The sequence below is a fragment of the Argentina silus genome, assembly GCF_951799395.1.
Source record: "Argentina silus genome assembly, chromosome: 9".
Lineage (NCBI taxonomy): Eukaryota > Metazoa > Chordata > Actinopteri > Argentiniformes > Argentinidae > Argentina > Argentina silus.
Window position 1 is genome coordinate 19,152,122 of NC_139663.1, and position 13,369 is coordinate 19,165,490.

At 40.1% G+C, this 13,369-nt stretch overlaps 1 protein-coding gene across 1 annotated transcript; it reads right to left on the minus strand.

Annotated features, from left to right (window-relative positions):
- Window positions 1-2,127: 2,127 nt before the first annotated feature.
- On the minus strand, window positions 2,128-10,863 carry LOC310809877 (sodium- and chloride-dependent GABA transporter 2-like; the record flags this gene model as incomplete). Its single annotated transcript, XM_083677397.1, has 14 exons — window positions 2,128-2,280; window positions 2,617-2,787; window positions 2,972-3,072; window positions 4,983-5,085; window positions 5,358-5,495; window positions 5,688-5,800; window positions 6,051-6,175; window positions 6,428-6,531; window positions 6,673-6,807; window positions 6,926-7,058; window positions 7,980-8,067; window positions 9,536-9,676; window positions 10,162-10,296; window positions 10,668-10,863. 14 exons carry the CDS (start codon window positions 10,861-10,863, stop codon window positions 2,128-2,130), a joined length of 1,836 nt encoding a protein of 611 aa, XP_083533523.1.
- Between the last annotated feature and the right edge of the window lie 2,506 nt (window positions 10,864-13,369).

Here is a 13,369-nt window from a genome sequence, read left to right on the forward strand (position 1 = left end):
GCAATGATTGTACATTTTACTGCTCCTGCTGAATCATGTTATTATGATTATGGTTATAAGCTATTATCATTGTTATCAGTGCAGATTTGATGTTGTATATGCACTATGTTGATGAAAAAGCTAACTTGGCTGCTTGCTGTAATGCAGTATTAAACTGAAATGCTTTAAGAATTTCTTTGCAGTTAATTGTCTTAACAGCAGACCTAGATTATATACATACAGCATGACAAGTATTTGCGGTGTGCTTGATTTTGCTTGAGGTTTGGACTTTTGTGACAATTCCATTGGTTCCATTGTACCAGGCAAGCCAAATCAAGAAGCTCAAGTATTTTAAAATATTTGGCAGATGTATTTGACCCAGGTCTGCAAACTGTGAATTTAGTTCAATTCACTGTGCCAACATGGGGTTCCAGGGGACTGTTGCATTATAAACTTATTCTACTCATATTGTTAGTAGCATTTATTTGCATCATATACGTATATATTGTCATAAAGGCATTATTTATTTGCTGAAATTCAAGATTAAATAAAGTCTGTTGAATGGTGAAAAGGAGGTCTTGTCATCATTACTTACCAAATCAACATGTGATACACACTGTATTGACTGGGCAGACGCATGGAGAACATGGGCGACGAAGTCCGGTCCCTTATACATGCCGGGTCAAAATAAATAGTTTACAGGTATCTTATCTCTGTTGATATTAGCAGATGATTAGGCATTTCATTCTGGGCGACCATTGCAACATTACTGGTAGTATTCTAGTCTGACAGCAGCAGCTTTGTATGGAACCGAGAATAAATTACCATATCTATCAAAGATGAAGGTTTTGACTGATTTATAGTAGGCTAATAATTTTCCTGTAATGTTGATGGATATTCGTTCTCAGTGTGGTATAGATGTAGCTTTGTCATATTGCGGGTGTGAGCGGCAGTTTGGCAACAGAGGAGGGTGTCTCCAATAACGGCCTGTCTCCAATACGTGCCAGGTGCACTCCGTGGTTAAAGCAAATAAACGCCTGGTCTACTAATATAAGTTTTACGGTAATTGCATTACATTGAGTCGTAAAGGCCCATGCTAGCCAATTGTGCTCCCTATTTTTTCTTGAAAAAAATACTTGAAAAAGAATGTGGCAAATCTGTTGACGTTGCCATTCATGGAGCTAGTTAGATACATAGAGAGCATCGAAATATAGCTAGGAGCAATTCTCAATAAAAGGTGTCGAAAGGTTGTTTGAATAACATACGTCACTGCGTGTGGGAAATCGTTCTAGGAGGAGCTAAGAAATTTCATTGAATGCCCAAAATACACATACATTGGCCTAAATGGTAATTTTCTGACTTGAATCATTGAGCAATACCATTGTGAAGCCCAGGATGTCATATACAGTATCAGCTAAAAACATAAAGTGGGCCTTTAAATTCTCAACCAAATATGGGCAATTCCACTGTAACAGAATGACCCTGGGACAAATGTTTTCACTTTCAAACGTATGCCAAACAAAACCCCTTCATAGCCAAGTTTAACAAACTGTACAACTCTATGCACAAGGACTACTTCTAACAATTCCAACTGAAAAAAAACAAAAAAAACATTTACTTTACGGACTATGCAGCTTCAAAGTTCGATAATGGAATGACCCTTCCTCTATCTCTCCTTGGGTTTTTTATAGGGTGTTAGCTATCTTATGATATATTGATTTACATCCGGTAACAGAATGACGGTAACAACTAAATGGGTCTTGCATATGATGATCAGATGAAAAAGCAAGATGCCATTTGATGGGTAACACCTTGAAGTTTTATGTAGATATGCTCAGATCATAGTTCAGAATAACATACTACACATGACAAGGAGATAGTGAATAATCAAATTAACAATCAAATTAAACCAGCATTTGGGACCAATTATGGCCCTCTCCGGCTTAAGAGGATATTAAAAAAACACAGCAGCAGAAATAGACCCTCTATGAAAAGCCCTAAACATACTGTATTTGTTAGGCATAAGATGAATTACCCCACACATGTAAAGTGGTCCGAGATCAAAAAGCCTGGGTGAACACAATCCATAAATATCATTTTACATTTTTTTAATATATACAGTATATCATGTTTGAAATTAACAAATTATCAAATTTGCATCTCTAGCTCAACTACACTACTTCCCTTGTACTCATTTGAGTGAGGAATTAGAATAGGGTCTGGGTTCAAAGGGCATCTCTCCGGAGTTTGCTTCAGGTTGAGGGTCTTGTTGATTTCAGGGTGACAGAGCTGTTTGATGCTCTGTGGAAGTAGGTTGTCGATAAAACATAATCAAAGAAACATACATTACAAAGAGGGGTCATCTAAAAATCTAAATGACATTTCAGTAATATCATTGCAGCATTGGATCATTGCAACACTGGATGATTTCAGAACTCCCAAAGTCAATATTTTGAATTATCTAAAGCTATGATGCAAAAATGCCATTTGTGATAGCCTCTAGTGAAATATCACAGAGGTGGAATTTTATCTTCATACATTTCCACCCTGCTACTCCGTTTTCCCCTATTCCCTCATTAAAACCCAATTCTGTGTCCTGCGCTTGGGTTCCTTAGCTCTGACCATAACAACACTTACCTGCCAGGGTGTCCCTTTAGACTGGGAAACCTTAAAGATGATCCATAGGGGCACAAGGAAAACACAGAAGAGCCCAAGGCACCAGCCTAATGCGTATGCCCAGTCAGGGTACACATACATCTGGTTGAACTTTAAAGGCTTGTACTTTACAACAGAAAATATGAAGGTACCCTGAAAGGAAACACATATAACGCATATCATTCTCTAATTCATCATCATTCTCTAATTCATATAAATTCAGTGCATTTAGCAATCATACAGAATATTGTCAGTGAAATTATTGTTGTTGCGGAAACAATGAGAGATGTTATAATGATGAAGAGATTTATGGGTCATCTGAGGCCCGACCACTCACCAAACAGACCATAGGAGAAACATAAAGCCAGCAATACTTCATTATTGGCCAGGGACGATACCCTATCATATCTTCGATGTTGTCATAGAGACGATCCGCACCTGTAACACAACATTGGGATTCATTCTATTCAAACTTAAATCATGAATTTATTCTCCACTCTCATATGTTAATTGAGTCACGCCCTCCACTTCCTCCTAGTCGGTGCCAGTGCCTCCCTCTCTGTCTGTGTCTGTGTGTTTGTGTTGTGTGTGGGCGTGGCCAGGCTCCGGTTCTCTGTTCATGTCATCATCTCCACATGCCCATTATAACACATTATAACACATTATAACACATTGTAAGCTGAAATAAAACATGGCGAATGGTCGAGCTGACTCCCTACTGCCGTTGCGTCATATGACATCATCACCCCCTCACAACATTTTAGGCAGCACCCCCCCACAAAATATACTTCTTACACCCCTGATAACAACTGTAGGCTACTTTCCTATCCAGTCTCAATCCCACTGAACCACAAAATCTTTATTCCGCATGAAAATCCTGGTAAAACTTTACATTAAGCTCACATTTGTAAAGGGTTTATAAATGGTTTATAATTTGTTCATATTATTCAGTTAGTTAGTTGTTTATTATTCAGTTATAAGCCATTTACAAACAGTCATTAGTTTAGACCAGACCTGGCCGACATCCGGACCATGGGTCACATCCAGCCCACAAGCCGGTTCTGGGCGGCCCGCAAGATGGTTAAGAACAAAACAAACTCGCAAAAGCAACATTTCCAGCTGCAGAATGGTCAAAATCTTAAAATAAAAGTCACACGCAAAATAGTCAATGGGCTTTTATTCTGAAAATAGCCTCTAGTTGCCAAGATGCGTTGCTATGGCCCCAACATCAGAAACGCACATTAAAAAGATTGAGTGACATTCAGTGTGCCATGCAGTCTTGCTAGCTTACAAAATGAGTCCAAGAAACGAAAGGTTGACACCAAATACAGGGTGTTTAACAAGGAATGAACTTCAAAATATTTATTTGCTGACGTGTCAGGTAAAGCTGTGTGGTTGGTTTGTAAGGAGGCCATCGCTGTATTCAAAGATTACAATGTGAGCCGTCACTTCGAGAAAAAACATCCAGACAAATACAAGAATATATCACCTGAGGAGAAAGTCAGGATATTGCAGGAGTTGCAAGCTAAAATGCTCAAACAGCAAGGACTTTTTACAGACTCAATGCAACCTAAGATAACGTCAACAAAGCTAGCTATGTGCTGTCCCACAAAATAGCAAAAAACAACAAGCCATTCTCTAAGGGAGAATTAATCAAAGAATGTTCTCTCTAGACCTAGACAAGAGCTGCAATGTGTGAGACACAGCCCAGCTGTTGATCTTCCTACGAGGGACAACCACAGAATTTGAACTTACCGAAGAACTTGCGTCGATGGAGTCAATGAAAGGCACAGGGAAAGACTTGTTAGAGGAGGTCAATAAATGCGTTGCCAATTTGCCAAGTTGGAGAAGGTTAGCTAGTGTTACAACTGATGGGTGCCATTATTTAACCGGTAAAAATGTTGGTCTTTTAAAAAGGATCCAAGATCAAGTAGCAGAGGTAAATCCAGAGCAGAAAATATTGTTTCTGCTCTGGATATTTCATTATTCATTCGGAAGTGCTCTGTAAATCTGTCCTTAAAATTTGTCATGTTGTGGACACAGTCACAAAGGTGGTTAACTTTATCAGAGCGAGAGCATTAAACCACAGGCAGTTTGTCTCACTGTTGGAGGAGTCGGAGTCTGAGCACTCTGACTTGGGCTACCACACAAATGTCAGATGGCTCAACTTGGGGAAAGTACTGAAAAGGGTGTGGGATCTGAAATCCGAGATTTTGCAAATCAGCCAGCGTATAAGATGTGCAGCTTGGTGAAGGCCTTCATAACAAAGCTGCTCCTCCTCCTCATACACCAAGTGGAGAACAACAACCACACCCACCTCCCCACACTGAGAGAGAGGACTGACTTACCATAAATCCACCCAATCACTAACGACTGACAGACAGAGAGAAGAAAGAGATTGTTCCCACTGCACACATAGTGATCGAAAAGTTGGAGATAATACAAGCCCCCCTGCAAAAGAGCAGAGAGGGTCATTCAGTATAGGCTCTACCTGCGCATTGTGAAACATTGAACAATACTGCCCCATTCAAAGCTGGTATATTGATATTAATGTTATAAATGATGGATTATGCTACCAAGTATTCCAAGTAACATTCACTTTACATTGTTGAACGTTTTAGACCATTAATTCACTGTTTATTCATTCAGCCAGTAATTCAGCGGTTAGACCATACTAACGCAGCAGGGATAATGGGAGAGAGAAAGTCTAGTGATCCACACACCTCTGTGACCAGGAGGAGACCCAGGAGGAAGCAGACGGAGCAGAGAGCGAGCAGCAGCAACTCTCGACGGTACCCTCTCCGAAACACTGTGGGGAACATGTCTGTCACTGATGTCATCAGGCACTCCAGACCTACAAACTGTTCAGAGAGTCAAGGTCACCCTCTACTTTCAATCATGATCAACATTTTGCCCTCTGATTATATTATGTTCTCACGAGAATAGTTTAATAGCTGTGATAAACAGTGAAGACAGACAACAAATAATGCTATACTGCTTTAGTTGTCCAGCTAAAACGGTACAACTTCAGTCAACCTTTGTCATCGTCTCACCTGTGTGTCCGCACCAAGCAGGATGACCATAAGAAAGAAGCATAGGGACCACAGCTGGGGTAAAGGCATCATGGCAACTGCCCGAGGGTAGGCAATGAACGCCAGGCCAGGACCTGCATCAACGTGCACAGATTCATTTCATGTCTATTCTCAGATATTATTGCGTCTCAATGATATCTGAGAAGTGACATGAAATTAATCTGTGTTAAAGTTTCCTGCTGAATACATTTTTAACCAATTTAGTTCAATAACTGAGCACCCCTTCTGTGATTACATATGTTAAAACAAGGCAAGAGCACCCACACACCACATTTGTTAATTCTTGTCAAGCCTATGATCTATGGGATTATACTGTCAATTTACCTGATGCTACCACTTCTGATATGGGCAGTCCCTGTTCATAGGACATGAAGCCCAACACAGAGAAGATGGCAAACCCAGCCACAAAGCTTGACCCACCATTCACCAAACAAAGAACAAAGGTGTCCCTAAAAGAGAAAAAGTAAGATCAGCCCAAACCTGCACTTCCAGGATAAGGACACCATGGCTTATTGAAGAGTGCAGAGTAATTTACTTCGAAACACTTCAGAATATTTTTCAGCTATATTTTGGATAATGACAAAGTGACAAAACCTTCGTTTAATTATATAACAATGGCTTTGTTATACAAGATAATAATACATTTTTAAAGGTGATATGAAAATATCATAAAGAAACAGGAAAATAATGGAAGCACTCACTTATAGCAATCATTATTGTACTGGTTATAACTTCCCAGTGCAGTCAGACTCCCCTGACAGATGCCAATGGAGAAGAGCACCTGTGCCCCAGCATCCATCCATACCTACAATGAGACACAGAACAGATATTATTGCAGATTAGCCTTGATCATTCATTAGAAAATGATGCATAAAACCTGCGCACTAGCTTCCCTAATTTTCCTGGTTTAAGTGTTGAACGTGTTAACTGTTACTCTCTCACTTACTTGTGGGTCAACCAGGCGTGCCGGGTCAGGATATAGGTAGAACTTCAACCCATCCATGGCTCCAGGTAGTGTGAGTCCCCGGGCCAAAAGAACCACCAACATCAGATAAGGAAATGTCGTTGTGAAGTACACCACCTATCAAGAGGAAATACAATAACTAAAAAGAGCCTAAATCATGCCACACTCTCAAAATCAGTATTATTCATATAGAACTACTTCATCCTATCTCCTTATTCTCATGTACACTGTATACCTTTCCAGTAGACTTCACACCCTTCCAGACGCAGAAGTAGCACAGTATCCAGGCCAGCAAGAGGCATAAAGCCAGCTCCCAACGCAGACTACCAACGTGGTCTATCCCTTCGGAGATGTTCAACACCCTTCTCCTGATGAGACAGCAAACAGTATCTTAACACATTTGAACACCATTTAATAATGAGAGATAATGAGAGGATACTTCAGATATTATTATTATAATTATTTATAATCAGAAACAGCTGTACAAAAGACACTCACTCAAGTCTGGTTAGAGACACTCACACTCAAAATGTGTCTTTTAGTTTCAATAGTGAATGGAAAAAAGTAATGTGAGAACAGAGCACCTCAGATTACCAACCTGAAAAAAAACATTGCAAATAAAGGAGAAGCAGGTGCCTAATTATTCAATACCATGCTAAATCTCCTGGGTGGTCGTGGTCTGAATCAAACGCTCATTCCTGATTGATATGAAAGCTTGTGAAATAACTGACTTTTGACTTTTGGTCTAAGGTTCAGGAATGGCTGGAAAAAAATATTAATCCTAAAATAACTTTATAAAAGCACTATTGGATGACTTAGTATCTAATGGACAATTAATAATCAATATAATTATACTTAGCAAAAATATATATTTTTTTATCTTAAAATCTGTGCAAACTCTTAAAATCTGTGCAAACTCGACGAATTGAAAGCTTCAGGAACTATGTGAGACATTACAGCACAATTGAAAAATATATGGCACAAGGAAACCAAGAGAGGGCGGTATATCGAGAGATGTGGGATGGGCTGAGAGCAGCTAAGGGGGGGGGGGGATTAAAACGAAATCTCAAGAACTATATGACTGAAATTATCATGTTTATTTTTTTTAATTCTAAAAAATAAAATTACCTTGTAGATAAAATGTATATGTAAAAACTGTAAAAAAACAAATACAACTACGTAAGTCCTTCGATGACCCCTTCTTCTGAAGAGTGTGATTTGAGAAATTGTTAGAACAATCTTTAAACAAAGTGCAAGAGATTTTCATAATGGAAGAAGATGACACTTACTCCCAGAATTCTGTCGCAGGTGATGAGGCATTTACAGGCACTGTCCAATTGGATGACATATTCCTCTTGTCAAATTCAACACATGCATCTGTGGGAGAAAATGAATGAGAGCATTTAGATTATGGAAGCTGTGGAGACATAGTTTTGTTTACTCATCAACTAATCAACAGACACCCCAGGGTTTTATTTGATACATCTGTTGTTCAATGTTGTTAATGTGTGTGTGTGTTAAACCTATCAAAGAAATTCCAAAACCAACAGCCAGAATAAATCAGGTTACCATTGGTACAACTGAATGGGAGCATACTGACATCAAAAGGCTCCATATAGCAGGGGGCATCCAGTTACAAATGGTGGCTGACAGGTTAGCATAACTGGAGATCCGGATATCCAGTTATGCTACCCTGGCAGTTCATGTCATTTGTAACTGGGTGACCCCTGTGCTCCACAGGAGTGCTTTGGAGCATAGCGTTAGTTCTGGCAGGGCACTTTAGGCAACAGTGCAGCTGTCCGTGACAGGACAGCTGGTTCACATGCATGCAGTACAGTCACATGTTCACGAGATAGACTTGTAAGTGGTCAGTTAAACCACCAGCCTCCACCCACTTTGGTTACTCACTATGTACCTTTTGAGTTATGGGCTCCCTGCAATCTTATACACATGTATGCTTTGTGATTGTTAACTCCAGGCAGGGAGCTCTAAGCAGCGGAAGCATCCAATCCAGCCTAAATGTATTATCATTTTCATACAATAAATTGTTAAACTTAACATGAGAGTCCTGGCTGAACTGAACATAATATAGGCTGGAAATTAAAACCTTGGTTTGGACAGATATCTATCAAAGAAAAACAATGTTTGATGTAGAAACTGAGCAGCTCAGTGGGGCTGATCAACCTGGCATTAACAAAAAGGCATTCCTCACAAGATACATTTTGCACTAAAACATTGCCCGGAGAGAAGATCATGTGAGGTCAATAGAATATACAGTAGGTCCATGAACCCATGATACTATTGAAGGCTGCTGTCTTTTTTCTGGTGGTTATGACACATGCTTTAATAACATGTCAATCTAAAAGTTGTGTCTTGTACTATGGTCACATTTGAAAATATAAGAGCAAACTATCTAACCATTAACCATTTGTCTACACCCTAATTTAGGATTGTGGTTTTATTACGCCTAAAATGTGGGGAGGGAAAGCTGTTCCTAGATCTGTGCACAAGGCCAAGTGAATCTCAAAGCAATAGGCTACAACCATGCATGTCACGTACTGCCATCTACAGGATCTAGTGGATAGAGTGACTTAAGCAAAATGTAATGAACACACTCTGCAGACAAGTAGCCAACTAGCTTCTTCAATGTAAAATAGAAATACGGAAGCATTATGATTTTATTCATAACATCAATCTATCTAGAACCATCCATCTATATATAACATATTACTAGCATAACAACATCAAATATATTGTTTGTTTAAAATATGTTTCACATTTAAATCATCAAAATTATCCCAAATGAACCATCCCATCCCACCCTTCCCTCACCATGGCATACTACCTGTGTTCCAGGCGTTTCTGCAGCTGGCCCAGGGCAGCTCTGCACTAAAGGAATAGAACAGGTAGAAGAACGCCCAGGCCTGGATGATGATGTATGACACCGCAGCATAGGCAAGGACCACCTGTGTGGCATAACCAATCCCTAGAATGGCAGACAGGGTTTTTGTTAACATGTTGTGCTTCATCCACTCAGATCAGTTACTTGCTTTTTGTTCAAATGACTTTGCTCTGTTGAATGGGTTTAAAAATAAACCACACTTTGAGGGTAAGCTCATATGATTCTAGAAAATTAATCTAGAAATTGATTAATGCAAATGTATTTAAGTGCACATTTCCCTATATTATACCCTATCATTGTAGCTTCCAATAACAAGAGGTGCTCTGTTGATTAAAGTACTATCAGTAACTACATTTTCATTTAGTTCTTCAGTCACTATACAATCTTGTAGTGTTCATGGTAAACATTACTTTGAAGTAGAATAGTTGAGAGACTTGAAAGCTTTGAAATGTCCTTCATATACAACAGCAAGCCAATTTTGACCCGTGGATATTGCCCATAGTTACAACCAAATCAGCACAGACATCTCGATTCAAATTCCACTAAATAAGAAGTTCCCTGAAAGCAACCTTCAAAGAGAGGACAGAAGTGCCTCCAGCAGGTAATGCAGCCCTGAGATGTGTACTGTCCCATGCTGGTCTCCAGTAGAAACATAGGAAACCCACAGGAGAGCAGGAACAGGACATATGGAACAAGGAATGCACCTGTGGGTTATAAGCCTTAGGTGATGCACATGCTGAGATAATATAATTTGGACATCAAAACAAATCATCACAGAGGCTATGTTTCAATAATGTCATAGTCATATTGAGGAGATCAAAATATAATTTTAATTTTATGATTATTCAATGTCAGAATGATGTTCTCCCTCTATTCTAAATGGAACCAAGACTGTGTGTGGGGATAGTACAGTACTACCTCATCACATAGTATTCTAATTAGCTAAGAACTAACAAGGTTATCCTTTCCACAGTGTTGACATTGCAGTCAAGCGGATCACAGTATTGACCTTGTAAGAAATAATACAAGCAAAAGGCTGTCATGAAGTCTGCCGGTCTCTGCTAGGGTTCCTTACCTCCTCCATTTTTGTAACACAGGTAAGGGAACCTCCACAGGTTTCCCAGCCCCACCATGGATCCTGCCGCAGCCAGCAGGAACTCCAACTTGTTAGTCCACTGGCCACGGTCCAGTATCAGCTGACCCTGTTTCACCTGATTGTTGTCCTGAGCAGGCGCTTCATGATTGTTTTCTTCAGGGAAATTCCTGGACATGGTCACGACAACATATAATGTTCAGATTAATAAAGGTATGAAAAACGTGTTCAGGTGGTTGCTTGGAAGAGCACTAACATGGATTATCTTTATTGCTTTATATATAACACCATCTGCATAGACAGGTACAGTATAAGAAATGACCAAAAGGGAACAAAAACAGGCTTTTTCAAAACAGATAGAAGCCTTCCTCCTAGAAACAAAAAAATTCCTAGCTGCACCCTTGACGTTAATGCCGCTATGTGTTCGGGGGTGGGGTAACATCAGTAAGATGGACACTAACAGGGTCAACAAGCTGGTGAAGCTGGCTCCACCATTGGCTTAGTGCTCAATCCCCTTGAGGTCATAGTTGAGAGGAGGAGGGTGCTAAAAATCTAGTCTATAATTAGTCAGGAAGCCCACCCCCTACATTGTATTATGATGCAGCAGCAGGGCACATTGAGTGGCCTCATTTTATCTAGGTGCTTGAGGTGCTACAGAGAGCTTCAGGAGGTATTTTATCCCAGCAGCTATACAATGTTTTAATGATTTACTGTAGTCTGTTGCTGGAGGAATGTATCACACGTTTGTGCTTGGTTGATCCCTGTTTCCTTGATGTTGAATATTAGTCTTGTGATATGGCACTGAACTTATTTGTGGTTAGTGGCTTTTGGGTGTGTATTGTCCTGTGTTGATTGTTTGTTTTTTGCATGTGGTCTGATGACAGTAGTGATTCTGGTTGATTAATAAGTCACATGATGCATTAGTATTACAGTTGTCAGATCAGTTATAGACTGCTCGATCAGGCCCTCTTGTCTCTCTGTCCCCAGAAGGCTGAGGCCAAGCTGCTGGTGCCATTCCCATACTCAGCATGGTAAAGCAAGAGGGGGGCTGAGCGAGGTCATTAGATGTGCTTGTCTCCGGTACTTTTCCACTGCTTGTAATTAAGCTTAAACCTGAGGACCGGCCTTTGGCTCCTCAGAGATCCTTCCTACTTTGCTGTATCTCTCCCTTGTGTGCACATTGTATTAAATTATTGAAAGACACCAGTGATCTCATCTCATGTCTTGACTCCACACATCACACTTGAATCCAAGAATTCCTAACAGGTCCTGTGTACACCTGCTGCTGAAATTGAATTTCCCCTTGGGGATTAATAAAGTAATACCCTACTCTACTCTCCTCTGTTCTACATCTTAGGAGCTAAGGCTCACTCCCAGCTAGGACTCCACCTTTCACATAGCGACTGTCCATTTAGCGTTGGCTTGCTGGCAGTCGGTCTAACACTGCCATGGCAGCAGCCATCTACTATTGGCGTGCCGATGCATAACAACGGCATGCGCCAATGGCATGCGTCCACCAATGGCTTCCCACCGTCGGTTTATCATTGTCATACCGACCTTCGGTCTACCAATGGCATGACGACGTGGTCTATCTTCTGCATACCAACTGTCAGCCCTCCATTGGCATGCCAACGTAGGTCAGATATTTGGGTAACAATGACTTTGTGAATAAAAAGACAATGAATGAATGAATGATACTTGGTGGAGGGATTATTTTTTAAATCGTCAATTAATGATAAGTTTGCATCCTCTACAATATTTTAAATCTAAACATAAATCACATTTCAAAGCTCAATTGATTTCAAATACTCAGAGATTTTATATGCTTATCATGTGTAAATGAATGAACAAGAAAACAAATTGCATCAATCTGCATCATGATGCATGTACATGCATCTTGTTCCATGAGTAACATTAACCGCTTTGACAAGGTTATTTATAGGGTCATAGCACACTGTTTGGCTGGACACCAGACCCGTACTATGCTGTAATGCAGAAGCTTTCCCACAGTGTCACACTAATTTCATTGATGTCTTATGTAGACTTAAGTTCTTGGAAATACCTTTATGCCTTTGGTTTGTGTTTATAATATATTTCATGGCCGTCCGTGCCTAACTGAGTGAAGCTACTGTATCACTTAGAGTCTGATTCCTAACATTTGGAGAATAAGAAATAACGGAGCAAAACATTACATTTTTACTGTAGCCTACTACAGCACATAATGGCCTTGAAAAATCTCCAGGGACTATGGAGCAATAGTGTTTAAAAGTAATAGCTCCCCAGTAATCGTTTCGATTGGGTATGGTATTATCGTATTGATTTCTTCGGGTGACCACTCTGTTGTCAAATTGGAGCCCGTTAAAAAAAGATAATTCGCAGTATCATCAATTGTGTTTCAACTCCTTTGCCAAGAATTGCTGCAGACCTGGCCGAAATAGCTCAGTTGGGAGAGCGTTAGACTGAAGATCTAAAGGTCCCTGGTTCGATCCCTGGTTTCGGCAAGTTTCTCTTGCGTCACAATTCTAAAAGTGTTTGGCTGATCACCCCAAAAGATAATTCGCAGTATCGTAATTTGTGTTTCAACTCCTTTGCCAAGAAATACCACAGACCTGGCCGAAATAGCTCAGTTGGGAGAGCGTTAGACTGAAGATCTAAAGGTCCCTGGTTCGATCCCTGGTTTCGGC